Source organism: Urocitellus parryii, chromosome 7 (genome assembly GCF_045843805.1).
Source record: "Urocitellus parryii isolate mUroPar1 chromosome 7, mUroPar1.hap1, whole genome shotgun sequence".
In the NCBI taxonomy this organism is placed as follows: Eukaryota; Metazoa; Chordata; class Mammalia; order Rodentia; family Sciuridae; genus Urocitellus; species Urocitellus parryii.
The window spans coordinates 40,935,455-40,953,158 of NC_135537.1; the positions used below are offsets into that span (position 1 = coordinate 40,935,455).

The 17,704-nt window shown below is 32.1% G+C and overlaps 2 protein-coding genes across 2 annotated transcripts in view; both read left to right on the forward strand.

The window, feature by feature from the left end:
- Rad54b (RAD54 homolog B) overlaps positions 1-17,704 on the forward strand; it is a 106,948-nt gene that overhangs the window by 40,678 nt on the left and 48,566 nt on the right. The window lies entirely within an intron of this gene.
- Fsbp (fibrinogen silencer binding protein) lies at positions 1,924-7,193 on the forward strand. The gene is made up of 2 exons (XM_026384932.2): positions 1,924-2,343; positions 6,361-7,193. The coding sequence occupies exons 1-2, from the start codon at positions 1,970-1,972 to the stop codon at positions 6,884-6,886; spliced, it is 900 nt and encodes a 299-aa protein (XP_026240717.1). The 5' UTR covers positions 1,924-1,969; the 3' UTR covers positions 6,887-7,193.

The following is a 17,704-nucleotide window of genomic DNA, read 5'->3' on the forward strand; positions in this document are numbered from 1 at the left end:
ACCCAAGGAGGGGGATACTTCCTCAAACCTGCAGGATACACCTTAAACCTGGATCCACCCTCGTCCTTGAGCAGGGTCACCTTTCTCAAACACACATGCAATGTCAGCGAATTTCCAAGGCAAGTCCATTTAACATGGGGTACGCTGGCAAGGAAATTTCGATGCGTCATTCCTACTTGGCAATGGCCCTCAGCAATATATATGAAACAAATGAATTTTGTGTGTAGACTTGAGTTCTGTCCTTAAGATATCATATATATGCAAATATCCCCAAATCTGAAACCCTAATAACTTCTGATTTGAAGCATTTAAGATAAGGGATACTGGGGCTGGGGATGTGGCTCAAGCCGTAGTGCGCCTCAGCACCACATACAAAACAAAAAAGATGGTGTGTCCGCTGAAAAAAACTAAAAAATAAATATTAAAAAACTCTCTGTCTCTCTCACTCACTCTCTCACTCTCTCTCTCACTCTGTCTTTAAAAAAAAAAAGATAAGGGATACTCAACCTATATTTACTAAGCTATAAAACTACAAAAGGGCAAGGAAAAACTAGTACTGTTACAGAATCACATTACCTGTAAGGCAAAAACCTGTCATAAAACAGGTAGCATTTTATAGAGCACCTAGCAATCTTTAATTTTTCTTTTCCTGCCACATTGAAAACTTCTAGCTCATTTTCCAGTTCAAAGTGATAATAATTTTAATTTGCTTCTCTTCTCTCAAAAGAATGAAAGCAAGATAATTGAGAATTTATAACGTTTCTGTAAAACTACAGTTCCCTGTGCAGAGTTGTTTATAGATTCACTTTGTTTTCTTTGGGCTTTGCACAGTGGTTGGAAGCATTTTTGTAAGTGTTTGGTAATTGGCTGAATTGAACCTTGTTCAAATAGATTATAATTAATTCCCTTATCAGGAGAAACATGTATATCATGAGAAAATAGGTTTGTTTTGTTTACATTATTATTTATCATGTTTTCAGACTAGGATTAAGCATGGAAACTCATGGTCTTGCAAATGACTAGATTAGGTGTTTCCTTTTATAGTTTATGTTTTGTGATTATAGCTAAATAAAAATTCTCTATTATAACAGCAAATGTGATTTTGTTGTGTGCATTCCTATGGTGTGATTATGCTGTTTCTCACCATGAATAGTTATTTTTACACATAATAAAGCAGGCTAGTATATTCACATGCATTATAGCTAGAACAATCCATTGCTTTAAAAATGTAATTGTTACCCGGTTTTTATATTTAGTGTTCAACAAAAATTTATTTAGTGTTAAAAAAAAATATGCAGGAGCCAATGTAGACTGTAAAATGAAGGAGAAGCTTAGCTTTACTGTGGAGTCTGAGCTGGGTGTAACCTAACTAGCTAGAGGATATGCAATTCCTGATTGACAGCAGGACCAGCATTATGCAGATTTTGTAAGGGAGAACACCCAGCTCAGAAACAGTGATTAGAGCTCTGTTAGGAATCACTACATTCACCACTCATATCTTTTAGTTTTCGGTCTACTGGATTTGTAAACAAATAGAACAAAACCGTTTCTTTTTTGTTTTTATTAAAGTGATACTGCAGTGCAGTTTCAGTCTGAAAGGCATACATGTGTGAAAATTTGATATTCTCACTAAATTAGTTAATTTTTAGCTGTGTTCATGCTTATCTTTAGACCTTTGTGCATTAAATTCTATCTGGAGCTGTTCTCTTTATACACAAGTGTGTTTTGCTTGTGCCTTCCTGTCTTCTTCAGTGAGAAGCTTTATGTAGGTCAGGCTTGGCTTAAGCAGATTTCCTGAACCTGCGTCAGCTTAAGCTGGAGGAATTTTAATAAACCCTCCCCTGTAGGCGTGGGCCTAAATGAGGCTAGCCTAGTTAAGCCTGATCTTTTTCTGTTTGTGAAAAGAGCTGAGCAGAGCTGAAGGCTGCATGGTGGTTTCAGAAACTGCCTACTTAATTTGAAAAGAACAATGGTAGGGAAGGCTAGATCTTCCAATTTTACTTTATCTGAAAAGCTTGATTTGCTAAAGCTTGTGAAGCCATATGTGAAAATTCTCGAAGAACACACTAATAAACATTCAGTCATAGTGGAAAAGAATAGATGTTGGGATATCATAGCAGTTAACTATAATGCAATTGGAGTAGATCGCCCTCCTCGAACAGCGCAGGGCCTACGCACCCTTTACAAAAGGCTCAAAGAATATGCCAAACAGGAGCTATTGCAGCAAAAAGAGGCCCAATCAGATTTTAAAAGCAATATTTCTGAGCCAACCAAGAAAGTTATGGAGATGATTCCCCAGATTTCCAGTTTTTGCCTGGTAAGAGACAGGAACCACATACAAAGGTAAGCTTTATTTTATTTTGTTGTGGAAAATTATGGCGCCTCCTATCTATTGGGCTTTGGCTTAGTTGTGATAGAGATATGCATAGTAAGCATCCCCACAAGGGGAGCAATGAATAGTGTCTTTGTTTTGCTTTCTTAAAAAAAAAGAAAAGTGAGACTATAAGGAATTTTTCTGCTGCATTAGATTTAAGCCACTTTTTACTGTCTTCCCCTCCCCCCTTCCCTCTTATAGTTTCTAAAAGTGAAGGTTAGGGAGAAATAAATGGGATGAAATTTGTGACATCACTTCATAAACTTTTTAAGCTTCAAATTTAAATTATTTAATTTGCCTTTAAGAGCTGCCTTTTTCTTCTATTAAGATTACATTTCACTGGATTTTTCAATTTTATGTAAAATTTATATGAAGTAAATAGTTTCAGGAGAAATGTAATCTTTGCTTTTTTATGATTTGTCACTGTCTACCACTTATTGAATGCACTGAACAGAACTAAAATCAACATTTAAGTAAACTTATTAATGATATGATTATATATTTGAAGACAGGATAAATTATTTTTCTAACACTTAAAATAAGATGAACACAACTAAAGGGAATTAATGCCTAATTAGAGATTCAGATTACTTAATGAAATTAAGTTTTTGTTGTTTTTATTCATTCATGGTGTAGTTTCACTTTGATCTTGGATCATACAGGAAAGGGTAAGCTTTCTTATACTGCCTTGAAAGGATATCAAACTATGAATTTTATTATACCCATAATAGCAACTGAGTTCTTTTAGGGTTAGAAACAATTTTTGAGATAATTGTGCTCTAAGTAATGTTTTGCCTGGAAATATTCAAAACTATATTATCTTGCCACTAATTAAAATTTCAACCCTTGGCAAACGATAAAAATGGCAGTTACATTCTTCTGAACCTTTTAGGATAATTAAAGCAAACTGTAAACTCCTTGTTAGTTGCAGGGTCTTTCAAACAAAGCTTTACACAATGTGCTTTCTTACTAGTAGGAAAGGCATTATGTAAGCAAAATTATTGATTACCTGTGAAATCTCTTTTAAGTTAGAAGAACAGAAGAAAAAACTTTTAACCAAGAGATTCTGTGATTTTTGTAATTTACCAGGAAAATATTTTTGAGCCTAGTTTCTTACTACCTACTGCTTTTTTCTACTTGATAGAACTATTTTAAAAAATCACCAGTGGGAATTCAGGACATGGATGCACAGTGGATTAATTTCTTGGGGCCACTGGTTAAAATGTTCCCTCTGATGACAAATGATAAGGTCCTCCTAATATGCTGGATATCCAATAAAGTCTACAGTAAATTTGTTGTATGCTGTGCTATATACTCATAATTTCCACCTCCATCAACCCCAGAGAAAAAAAGGCTTTTGCTTTACAGGTGGAAAACTACCTTTTTTTGTATTAAATTTTCTATAATTAAAAAACTACACATAAAAACACTGCAGTTTTCGTTAGTTGCATATTTTAAAAATACAGTGAATATAGAAGAGAAATAATATATAAATATACAAGTATCTTTATAGTTTGTCCTCTTATGTGTGTATACATACATCATATAAATGTACACATAAACATTTAAAATGAATTGACTTATGCATTTCTATACTTTTTAAATAATAGTAATGTTTTTAAATTTTAAAGGGAAGAATATAAGAAATATACCACTTAAATTTTTACCTGTTAGTGTCTATATTGACATTTTCTCTTTATTAGCTTACTCACTTAATATATATTTAATATACTTATTTGATGTCATATTGAATCTTTATATCAGAACTTTATAATTATTCTATAATCTTAATTATGTTTCTACATAAATATTACTGTTAATCTCACCAAACTCTCCCTTTTTTACAAGGAAATATTAATGTTTATATTATTTAATGTATTTAAAAATATACAGCTGCTTAGTAAATCTGTTTCTACAACTTACTTTGAATTATGTCTTTATTTTTACCTCTCTCTAATGTCAGATTATGCTTTGTTTCTACAACCTCTTGATCCTTTAAGTCCTTTTATTGTTTTTGCTACTTTTCTTAAAACTTTCTTTCTTTTCTTTTTTTTTTTTTTTTAAAGTTATGCTTGTAATGTTTCAACTAAAATGGAATGGAATATTCCAGATATAAGTATATTTTTAATATAGTGGGAGAAATGTAATATTTATGTTTATACTGTTATACATACTAAACTGGAACAGTATTTATTTGAATTTTTAAAACTTAATTTTTATAATATATATTTTGTTGAATTGTTTAAATTTGTATCTTCTTAGACAAATATCTGATATTTCTGGCAACTTAATGTTATTAATAAGTAACTTATGGGAGTTTTTAATTTTGTTTCCTTATTTTCTATGTGAACATGTTCCAACATTTTAATCATCATCTAGGATATATTCCTAATAATGTTATTTATCATTTATAAAATGTTCCTTAAATAATGTTAACATATTTCCATTAATGTTCCAATAATCTCTTTCCCCTTTTTATTTTCCCTTTTAAGTTAGGCAGAAGCATAATTAAAAAAAAAAAGCTCAAGAATATACATATACACACACACAAATATAGTCTTTGAAAATTTTTTTTTGTAGTTATAGATGGACAGAATGTCTTTATTTTATTTGCTTATTTATATGTGGTGCTAAGGTTTGAAGCTAGTGCCTCACACATTCTAGGCAAGCACTCTTGCCACTGAACCCTAGTCCCCCATATATATTCTTAATAGCTTCATGTTATACTTGAAATTATTTTTTTTTAAAAATAGGATTTTAAAGTGCATTGTGTTCATAATGTCAAAAAAATATGCCAGAGTGTAAATTATGCTAAAAACTCTTAATTACTTCTATTAGGAATGTATATATTATGGGAATTGTTGTAAATTCAGCAAACCTTCAATATGCCTATATAGGCCATTTAAGAATATTTCATATAAAAATCATTTTATTTGTTCATTTATTCATTCAACACATCTACTATATTCTAAGTAGTGCTATATTATGCTAGATACTGGGTATGATGTGATGGATAAAACAACTTGCTCTTGTTAACTTTACCTTCCCATGATTGAAAGACTTAAAGAGCAGCTGAGTTATGTGGTTCAATATAGGTAAAGGGGTATACTCCAAAGCCATAGAGACCTTAGTTTTAGTTTTTTGGGTCAATGCAGAAATCAGTACCTCACATAAATGGGCTTCCACTGTCTTCCTAGAAGTCATGAACCTTGATTATTTTTATAACAATCCAAAGACAACAGAGTGGGAGATCTAAATAAGGTATGGGAAGAGGGAGGCACAGAATATATTAAATGACCCTTAACACTATTTAAAAACCCTGAGGTTATAGGGACAATTGGTATCTCTTTGAGAGCATTAAAAATGGCTTTTCTTTTTTATCTACTTTGTTTATACTATATAAGATTTGTACTTCTTTTTTAAAAGCCCAATTTTGAAGTTAATAAGGGAGGGCCAGGAATTTGGCTCAGTGGTAGAGCACTTGCTTAACATGCCAGAAGCCAGGGGTTTAATCCCCAGTACCATAAAACAAGACACACAAAAAGGGATAAGGATGGGGAGGATAACTATATGTATGTGTTATTGAAGTCCTAATCTTAAGTCTCTTTGTTATGCCCAGGGTTAAACTTCTCTTGTTTCACAATTCTCATATTCATTCCCCACCCCCCCATTCTCTCTCCACTCTCTCTTTTTCTTTCCCTTTTTTTGTAGTAGTGATTGAACCCAGGATGCTCTGCCACCAAGCTACATCCCCAGCCCTTATTATTTATTTTGAGACAGGGTCTCACTAAGTTGCTGAGGCTGACCTTGCACTTGAATCAATCTTCTTGCCTCAGCTTCCCCAGTTACTGGAATTTCAGCATGCATCACCATACCTGGCTTTTTAGGCTTAATAATTAGGTATATATTAAATATGAAGCATGCTATAAATATGCTCATATCTTCATTTGGTTTATATTTTATAATGCTTTTTTTGTGTGCTGTAGTGCGAACTTGGATGAACCTGCACAAGCCGGTACCAGTTCACTACAGGTAATGTTGGATCACCATCCTGTTGCTATTACAGTGGAGGTGAAGCAAGAAGAAGACATTAAACCACCTCCTCCACTGGTTTTAAATCCTCAACACAGCGATGTTTTAGAGCAAAGAGAAGAACATGAATTAGTACATGTTATGGAAAGATCTTTGTCACCATCACTTTCCTCTGTTGATATGAGAATGACATCATCTCCAACTTCTACTCCAAGGAGAGATGATTTTTTTCGGCATGAAAGTGGAGAACATTTTAGGTCTCTATTAGGGTACGATCCTCAGATCCTGCAAATGTTGAAAGCAGAGCATCAGATAATTTTAGAAAATCAAAGAAATTTTGGATTATATGTTCAGGAGAAGAGGGATGGATTGAAAAGAAGGCAGCAGCTAGAGGAAGAGCTACTGAGAGCAAAAATTGAAGTGGAGAAGCTGAAAGCAATTCGCTTACGGCATGATCTACCTGATTATAATAATCTTTGAGGTCTTTTTAAGTTTTTCAATTTGATTATTTAAATTTCGTCCAAAATTACTTTGGGAATATTCTGAAGCAAATAGATGTATGGAAAATGCTGTTAATCTCTATTATGGAAAAACTTTTGACATGATTTTCTTTTTTTTGGGGGGGGGCATGGTTTCCTAATTATTTGACTTTCTTTTTGGATATCAAAACTTACTGATGTGTTGATTGGTAATATTTTTCCTCCAATTTATTTTTAATTATTGCCCTTATAGATGGCCTTTTATTTTAATCATTAAAATATATACAAATATGTATATATAAACATATTCTCTCAAAGTTCTGTCTTCAGCACTTTGGGTTAGAAGTTTGAAACTTATAGCTAAAGGTTTTAAAGTCAGTCCAATTTAGAAACTATACTGACTCAATAACAAGAAGCTTTTCTCTGTGGCTGCAGATTCAGCTTGGTGGTAGAACACTTACTTTGAGATGTGCAAAGCCCTGGGTTTGATCCCAGTACCACAATCACCACCACCACCACCACAAAAAAACCTTATCTGTATGACACTGTAGTTTTTTTTTTTTTTTTAACTAGAGGTTTATTTATAGTTATACACAGTAGTTGGATTAATCCTGACACACTCTTACATGCATGGAAATTGTTTTCAGTTCATGATTCTCCCCGTTTTCTTTCCCATCTTCTTCCCCTCTCCCATTCTTCTTCCTCTACTAGATTTCCTTTTGCTCATGTATTAATTCATATTTGATTGGCTCTTTATATTCTATCTTCCCCTCCCACTATCCTTTGTTTTATTCTAGCTTCTGCATATGAAAGAAAATGTTTGTTGAATTTCTGAGTTTGGCTAATTTCACATAGCATGATATTCTCCATTTCCATCCATTTACTGGCAAATGCCATAATTTCATTATGACACTATTTTTTATGTTTTCATCTTTTGAAGGAGTAAGTCTTAGATTTTAGAGATGGAAAACATTTGGAAAATACTTTTTTCCTCCTCTTCAATTTAGAGGTAATGAAATAGGTCCCAGGTCCAAGGAGAACTCAGTGACTTACTGCTGTAACAAAGCTTCAGCAGAGCAAGGACCAGTATTCATTTTTCTTTTCTCCTCCCCTCCTCCCAATTTATTCTATACAAGTAAAAATCTGCTAAAATATCCTCCAGATTTCTAGATTTAAAATTTTGAAGAATTTATTTAATTAAAGCTACTTTTAAGACTTGGAATGTAGTTTAGTGGTAGAGTGTTTGACTAGCATGCATGAGGCCCTAGGTTCAATCTGCAGGACCACAAACAACAGCAACAACAAAAGATTATGGTTAACAATTGTTAGGTTAAAACCAAGGGAATCATAACCCTTTCTCTTTTTTGTTCTATAAATTGAGATCTGATATCATACTGAAGTTGTATTTTGACTGTGTGATTGAAAGTTCTTTCCTATTTCATTTTCCTGAAATAGGTTTCTTTAAAAGTAAAAATCAGTGAAAAATGAAAATTTTACTTTGAAAATAGCAAAATATCTTATGTTTATAATTTAATGAGATAGCCTTGTTTCAGGTAAACATTGCTATTTTATTATTTGTGGAAATAAAACCTTGATTTTTAAAGAACACATTAAACTTTTGTTAAATTTTTAATATGTGTTTTACTTAAGAATATCTATTTGGCTGGGATTTTGTTGAGAAAGAATTTTAAATCAAGCTTGAGAATGGGCAACTAGAATTTCAGCAATACAGGGAGAAAGGGTGTTTGAAGTCAGAGTGAGCTCTCGAAAAAAGGAATAGAGAGTGGGAAAAAAATGATCAGGATGTGCAAGCAAAAATGCAATGCTAAGCCAGGTGCTTTAAAGTGAAATTACAGAGACCCAATTCAGACTCTGGTAACCTAGACTAGGACACCTCTCTGGAGCTTCTATTTAACTTGAGTAGAATTTTACTTGCAGGAGTAAACCAGAAACCTGCAATATACATAATATTTTTCAATTTTAAAATATTCACAAATAATTCAAAATGTCTTTCAGATACCATGTAGACATGTGAGTGGGCTTCATTCAGCCATGGGGCTTCCAGTTTGTGACTTTTTGGAGTAGAGCTATCATTCTCCAAGTGTAGTGCTTTGTAACATCAGCATCACTTGAGAACTTGTTAGAAATTCCATTTGAATCAGAAACTTTTGAGGATGGTGTCCTGCAGTCTTTTGTAATAGGCCCTCTTATGGATTCTAATGCTGGTTAAAATTTGAGTCAATGAGATAAGTTTTATGTATTTTTAAAAACAGTATTGGGGGTTAAATCCAGTAATTTTTTTTCAGAGTTAGTCTTGTTTGATTTTGATTTGCAGAAGTTTAAATGTATTTTAAAGACATGTTTAAATATCTGAGCTACATCTCTAACCCCCCCCCTCTTTTTTTTTTTGAGATAGGATCTCACTAAATAGCCTAAGGCTAGCCTGGAACTCTCAATCCTCCTGTCTTCAGCTTCCTGAGTTGAGGTGCCTCACTGCACCTGGCTTGAAATAAGAGTATTTTACAACCTAACTTAGTGCCTAAATCATGTTAGACTCTCAAAAAAAAGTTTTGTGGAAAAGCAGAATGGGTTGAAGTAAGCAAAGGGATATCAGTTTGGATGTTGGTTGGTGCCAGATAATGGATTAAATAAAATGCTATTTTAAGGAGTCAGACTTAACTGAATATACAATGGGAAGCCACTGCAAATGTTTGATTAGGGGGACACTATACTAGAGCTGTAATTTAGGAAGAGAGTATAGTAGCATTTAGTAGTAGGCATTGTAGTGAGAGAAAACTTAATGGGAAATTTAGGTTGTGGCTATAGAAACAAAAAATAAACTCTTGTGGGTACTATTTTAGCTTATTGATTACTTAATTTCATTAGTTGAATTAAAAAACTTTTTATACCTTGTATTAGAGTTAAGCTTTTTATTATAGAAATGTCTTGGGTATAAATCATATTCAGTTGACAATTTTATCTTCTCTCTTTCATCTGTGCTATGACTTTCCTTTGAGTGTCACGAGTCCTCTAATTTGAGGTAGTATTTTTATAATTCTAGTAAATACTTCTTTAGACAGTTTAACTTTTTGAAATTACAATGCAAATTATTTATGTGATATTTAATCACATATTCAGCATGCTATTATTTGAAATTGATGAGTGTTAAAGTATTGACTTCATACAACAAAATCAATTTAACAAAATGTGTTTTGTGGAATGTTAATTCTCTGAGATGTTTCTAGAATATTTTTCTGTTCAAAAAGTACAACATACCTCTTTTGGTAGTTTGGTTCTAAAGTCATTGTACAAGGTAAAAAAAATCATGTATATACAAAATGATATGTAATTATATTGCCTTTGAAAATTCCTTTATTGCCCATCAAATGGCATAATCTGGTAATTGTATTTTTCTCCAGAATTATACAAAACTTGGTTGTTTCAAGTGACACAATTCATTAGCATTTAGGGCTGTGCAGATTAAGAAACTTTATTTTTATGTATTTTTAAATACCAGAATTACATTCATTGGAGTAAGTATACTGAAGTAATTTTTTCTGAGTCAATCTTGTTTGATTTTGATTTGCAAAAGTTTAAATGTATGTAATTTTCCATTTTCTAACCACTTCCTCCATACACACCATGATTACCATAGTGTAGTTTATAAGAATTTCTGAATAAAGAAAATTGCTCGTTTCACCACAGAACATTTTTTTGGAGGTTGTTTATTATCTTTTAAAGTATCTTAGGGAAATTATGAGTTAACCTTTTTTTTTTTTTGATATTGAGATATTTTGAGTTTGGGGACTACTTACCAACTTCCATTAGCAGTTTTTTTTTGAGGACAGTATCACTAATTGGAGGAAGAAATTCTGCTAGTACCAGCGGTGTATACATGGAACCTTCCAGACATCCTATGTATGGAATTTTATCTATAACATATAGTACTGGGAGAATATAGAGAAGAGTGAATTTATTTTGATTTTAGATTTGATTCTGTAGAAGTATTTTAAATTTGAAAATTAAATTGGAAGTTTATTTCATTCAATGTATTAATCTAGGTAGTGGATAGGTTATTTTTGCCAGCTTTCTGTCTTCCTTTTATCCATATGAGCTTAAATGGATATGTTGTTATTATTATAACTTATGATTTTCTAAACTAGATACGATTTATAATAAGAAAAAGCTTAATTTTATAAGAAAAGCTTAATTTTCTCATTTCTAATAAATGCCAGGTTTCTTGAAATATTAAAATTTTTCATTTTGTGTAATGAAACAACTTGGTATTTCACTTTTGAAAGAGTTGATCTTCCCTTTTCCATCTTTTTGTGATAATGTTTAAAATATGAATATTTTCCATGTGCCTTCTTTTAGAATAATCTGGTAATTGTATTTTTCTCCAGAATTATCCAAACTTGGTTTCAAGTGACACAATTCCTTAGCATTTAGGGCTGTGCAGATTAAGAAACTTTATTTTTGTGTATTTTTAAATATCAGAATTACATTCATTGTAATAAGTATACTAAAGTAATTTTTTCTGAGTCAGTCTTGGTTGATTTTGATTTGCAAAAGTTTAAGTGTATTTTAAAGACATGTTTAAATATCTTAGAGTGCAATAAATTATATTTAATATATACCACTGATGATGGTGGTTAAGCAAATGATTTATTAATACATATTCTTTTAATTACAATTAATACATCATATTGATTTGTATTTTTTTATTACCCCCCCAAAAAGAATTCAGTACAATAGAGTTGAAATTTTTTGATGAGGTATAATTGAAATAAATTTATTTAGATGATTATATAATACCAAATGTACCTATCTAAATATTATATTTTTTCAAATATTAAGACCCACAAATTCTCAAAATCAAAATTTGATAGTGAAGGTTGTGGTTGTAGCTCAGTGGTAGCAGTTGCCTAGCAAGAGTGAGGCACTGCTTTTATTCCTCAGCACCACATAAACAAAAATAAAAAATAAAGGTTAAAATCTTTAAAAATATTTGATAGTGAATTTGATTATAAAAAGAATTAAATGAAATATTGCATAATTAAATACAAGAGAAAATTCTTTAAGTATGCAACTAAATTAAACATTAACAGAATTATACTAAATCTTTATGTATTATTTTGAGAAATTGTTTAATTTTTTATATATCTTTTAAATTGATTAAAACTAGTAGCTATGATTTGAAATTAAAGTTTTCAGTAGCTTTATAAATAGTGGAAAGCAAAATAAATGAGTAAATGCAAATAAAACTACCAATCAAGTTAGCCTAGGCAATTGAAAAAAAATAGATGTATTAGTATTACACTTTATTAATAGATCTTTTGTGTTTTAAAAGTATGTGTGGTGTTGGGTGCAGCGATGCACTCCTGTAATCTCCTTTACTTAGGAGGCTGAGGCAGGAAGACTGTAAGATTGAGGTCAGCCTGGACAAGTTAGCAAGATCCTGTCTCAAAATCAAAGTTAAAAAGGGGTGCATCTCAAAATCCAAGTTAAAAAGGGGTGGGGGCTGGGGAGTGTAGGTCAATGGTAGAGCAATCCTCAGCACCACCACCCCAAAAAATGGTATGGAATAAACAAAGATTTTTACAAACCCCAACATTTTTATTAAGAAATCATTCATATATATAATAAAAAGTTGAAAGAATTTCGTAATAAATATTCATATTCCTACCACTTAGATTTTGCTTGGCATATGCTTGATTAGGGAACTTATACATTTGACTTTAAGAAATTGCCAGACCTTTCCCCAAAGTGATTATACCATTTTATAATTCATTCAATAGTGTGTTTTTCTTGGGCTGGGGATGTGGCTCAAGTGGTAGCGCGCTGGCCTGGCATGCGTGCTGCCCGGGTTTGATCCTCAGCATCACATACAAAACAAAGATGTTGTGTCCGCCGATAACTAAAAAATAAATATTAAAAATTCTCTCTGTCTCTCCCTTCCCTCTCTCACTCTCTCTTAAAAAAAAATAGTGTTTTTTTTTAAAATAAAGCTTTACATGTTCAATAATTGTAATGTCAGAATTGAAAAAGTTCTAGTATTTAAATCAATTCAAAATATCAGTTAATGTTTTACTATATTTGCTTTATTGCATATTTATCTAACCCTCCATTTTTTAAGGAAACCACTATTATTATTATTATTTTATTTTATTGAGAAAAAAGAAAAACAAGTTTTATTGCTTTGCTAAGAAAGGAGAGACACAGGGCACTACTGTCCCAGAGTCTGTGTCGTAGGTCTTCTGGAGCCATCCCTTATTCCTGTGGTGGGTGTGTGCTCAAGGACATAAAACCCTGCCTGGGATGGGGAAGAAAGGTAATCCTTATTACTCCTTGTACCTCCTCTGGTCTCAGTATATTGTATTACTTGGTGGTCAAGCTAAAAATTTAGAAGCCATTTTTAATTACTGTCTTTTCCTAACAGCCCACATCTAGTCCATTAGCTCGTTCTGATGTCCCTATCCTTAAAAGAACCTCTGAAACTGATCCTTTTCACCATATATGCTGGGATCAGCTTCAAGAAAAACATTATTTTAAAGCATGTTACAAAATTAGAATAGTTATCACTAAACATTTCAACATTACTAGAGTCTTATGTTTATTTGCACAAAAGTAAATATTTGTGTAGTTTTGAAATCTTAAATGTATGATTTGATAAGTTTTGGAAAATACCTACATTTGTATTGCTCAAACTCCAATCAGAATTTAAAATGATATAAGAACTGGAGGAAAAGAAATGTGGACTTGGAGATGTTTCAGGTTATCTTGCTCCTTGTTGATTTAAGATTAATCATTCCACAGAGTGGGAAAGAATTTACACTGTAGCTCTGTGCTAGCCTATCTTGGATGAGGCCCAGGGTTCAATCTTCAGTACTGTGCATACACACAAAAGATATAGAATGTTATCACATCAGAAAGTTCCTCTTGCCCTTTTCTTGAAATCAATCCCCTGGCACCTCAGACAACCATTGTTCTGTTTAAAAATCTTTAGTAGATTTTGCCTGTACTAGAACTTCATATAATTGGAACTAGGCAGTGCATACTTTCTTCTTTTTTAACTTGGTCTTAACTTAGGTTAACTTAGTGTTTTTGACATTCACCTGATTTCATATATTGTATTAATAGTTTATTGCTTTATAGTATTTCATTGTATAGATATATAGATTTACCCATTTTCTTTTGATGGACTTCTGGGAAATATCAAGATTTTGGCTCTTATGTATAAGTATTTTATGAATATTCTACGGATTTATTGTGGACATAATGCCTGCTTAGGGAACTTTTACATTTAATGTTTAAGAAACTGCCAGACCTTTCCCCAAAGTGATTGTACCATTTTTACATTTCAATCAACAATATATGAGTTTTTTTTAAATAAAGCTTTGCATGTTCAGTAACAAATGTCATAATTGAAATTGATGTATAACTCATATTTAAATGAATTAAAAATGTCAAGCAGATAATTTAGATACCTGGAAATATTGTAGTTTGATTATTTTTTTCATTTTTGTACTTGCTGCATATATTCTTTGACATGAGGTATTGAAGAAATATGAACTGTATAGTCCCTGTCATGCTTATAAAGTGTATTCAGAAAATGATCTTTAATGCAAAAAAGTATCTTCTAAGTTTATTTTACACATAATGATATTTGTACTTAGTTGACATTCAATTTCTTTTATTAGATAAGAAAACTATGGCTGATTATCTGTCTGAAGGGACTTATGCATTAATGTTTTATAATTTTTAGTTTAATAAAATCTTTTAGTCTTAAATTCATTTTGCAGTTATATGTTAATGTGTGTTAAAAGTTCTAGAGATTTGGTAATTTTGAAACATAAAAACAACCTGCAAGACTCTTTGCATTTTTTATTATTTGAGATATTTTAAATTTTATTTGTACCACTGAAAACAACTTTTGTGTTTATAATATTAAAGGCTTGCAGTTGTAGATATATGATTAAGTCATCTTATACTTAGGAATCTTTCATTAAGATGATAATGCCCACTATTAATAGTAAATGGCATTATCTTCTTCAAAGCATGATTTTAAGCATCCTTACTTTGTAATCTTGCTGATGGGCCTTCAATTGTCATGTTCTTGCAGATCTGTTGATTTGGGAAGTACAGTACATGGTCAAGGGGGATATAGATCAGAACCAAGTTTAGAAATAACATTGTTAGATTGGAATTTTTTAGAGTGGTTAGCCTGGGACATAGTAAGTCAATATTTTCTGTTGTACAAATAGTCTAGATTTAGGAGGTTGTGATGTTCCACCATTCCATTACTGATCTTCATTGTATTTTTTGGAGTTACTCATCTTCTTTTACCTGCCCAAGTAGGTAGATTTTTTTTTCTTTTCTTAAATATTGAAGATTGAACCCAGGGTATTCTATCACTGAGCTACATTCCCAGCCCTTTTTTCTTTTCGTTTGAGACAGTTGCTACAGCTCGCCTGGAACTTTTGATCCTATTCCTCAGCCTCCCGAATTGCTGGTATTACAGGCATGTACCACCATGCCCTGCACCTACAGAATATTTTAAATGGGACTGATGGGAACAGGGCAAAGGTAAAATGATGATGACAGTAGTAAACACTTAGGGAGCATTTTTTATGTGACAAGAATGGTTCTAAGCATTTTACATCTGTTATCTGATGTTCATGATCAGTTTGAAGGTAGGTATTAGTATTCCTTTCATTTTATAGAATCATAAACTGTCACAAAATGTTTTAATAAGTACTTTTCCAGGGCCACCTAGCTATTAAATGGTGGATTCCAAGATTTAAACACATGCAGTCTGGCTCCTTGGTTTGTGCTCTTCCCCTGCTCTGCGAGAGTGTATTAAATCTGGAGAGTCTAAGGCTATTTCAAAGTTAATTATAAGTAATTTCTGAGTTCCCAGAATTTAATTATTATGCTTTATTTAATTCAGCTTTTTTTTTCTTGCTGGTGGTGGTATTGGAGTGTTCTTGGATATAACAATAATTTGTTTAGACAGTGAAAATATAACAGAATATTTGATCTAGGATGTTTTCCCGAGTCATTTTGATGAGACATTCTTTTTACTCTGCCTTAGGGAACTCTTGGACTATTTAAAGGAAATTATATTTTTCTCTTGAATAACCCAATAAAAAGCAGAAGGCCACATTAAGAAAAAAAACAAAGTTATTATCAGTGCTTTATTTGATTCATAGTAACTACAGCTGTTAGAATTACTTAAGTACTAATTAAAATTGGTTATAGTTGCACAACACAAAATTTTTTAAAGTTCAAAAACTGGTCAGATCACCCCATCTTTTTTGTTACTGCTAAAAACCTTCAAACTTTCTCTGGGAAATCTGGCTTAAAAACAACGAAAATAACACATTGACAAGTAATGTATCTGAAAACCGGCCACTAATTTTTGACTAAAAATTGGTGGATTAATACAATCTTGACTAAATTTAGTTATACAAAATGAGCAATTTACATTTGTTAGAAATTATGGTTTTAAAAGAACTCACGTTGATAAAAGCTGTAATCATTAAGATATGATACAGAAAGAAGTGGCTGGTGAATCTTAGAAAGTTTACTTGGGAAACAATTGCTCTGAGAGTATCAAGTCTTTAAGGTAAAAACAAAAATGAGTTTATTTTCTAAAACTATTTTCCAGATGAAAACTAATTTTGAGATAATTCTGTCTTTCATAAATATTTTCAAAAACATGAAGTCAAAATTTACCTACAGTCAAAATGGCAATTTTGAAGAGTACCTATTATCTGGGAGTTTGTTGATGAACAAAAGTCAAAACAGACCACTCAGCTCAGGATTCAGAGTATAGTGGGGAAGACTGATCCTAAGTAATTTGTTATATAATTAATTGTTGAGATAATGCTTAAATAATAGGGCAACTTGATCTAATCCATTAAACAGGGAAATTTATACAGAAGTGGGTAGAAATTAATTTAGTTAAGTGCGTTAGAGGAAGACAAATAAAAGGCCCTTTGACAGGAAGCAGCATACTTCCCTGAGAACTATAAAAACTAATGAATTTTAAGCAAGAGGGATACGTGCTCAAATTTATATTTAAAAATAATAAATGTGGAATATGGTTTAAAGAAATATTGGCATGAAAAGAACTCAGTAAAGATTTCTCAGAATAAGTGGAGGCAACAGAGAAGGCAAATAATATATAACTGAGAATCGGGTCAACTTGTCTGGATTATGTGGTTGATCAGCTGTGGGACTAAGGAAGTAGAAAGTATCAAGGATGATTTCCAAATTTCTCACTTGAACAAGGATAAGACAGGAAAAATAAAGAAGATGCAGGTTTTGGAGAGAAGATAGTGGACATGATGAGTCTGAGATGTTGGTTAGACATCCATGTGGACATGTCTGGAGATAGTTGGGTATATAGATACAAAAATCTAGAGTTGTGGTCTGTGTTAGAGATAAGGGGAAAAAAAGTTGTTAGTACATGGATTGTATCAAAGCCACGGTGAGGAGGAGCTAATTCAAGATGTGCATGAGAATAGAATTGCGGCCTAAGTACTAAGTTCTTAAGGGCTCCAATAGGAAAGGTTAGATAAAGAAGTATGCATTGACTAGGAAGCAGCAGTTAATGAGGTAAGAGGAACCTTATAAGGGTGTTAAGAACTACAGAAATAGAGTTCACTATTTCAAGGAGGAAGTAATACTGTCCAAAGCTTTTGAGCATTATATATAGGAATAAAAACCTGGGTTTATGTTTATTTTATTTCACATTTCCATATATTGTGATAATAATACAAATGCACAGTGAGATAGGGCACACAGCTGTAGT

What these genes read in the sequence shown, in the direction of transcription:
- Fsbp (XM_026384932.2), top strand. Translation starts at nt 1,970, where the DNA reads ATGGTAGGGAAGGCTAGATCTTCCAATTTTACTTTATCTGAAAAGCTT. An exon ending in GACAGGAACCACATACAAAG is followed by an intron (nt 2,344 to 6,360) that starts GTAAGCTTTATT and finishes TGTGTGCTGTAG; the next exon opens with TGCGAACTTGGATGAACCTG.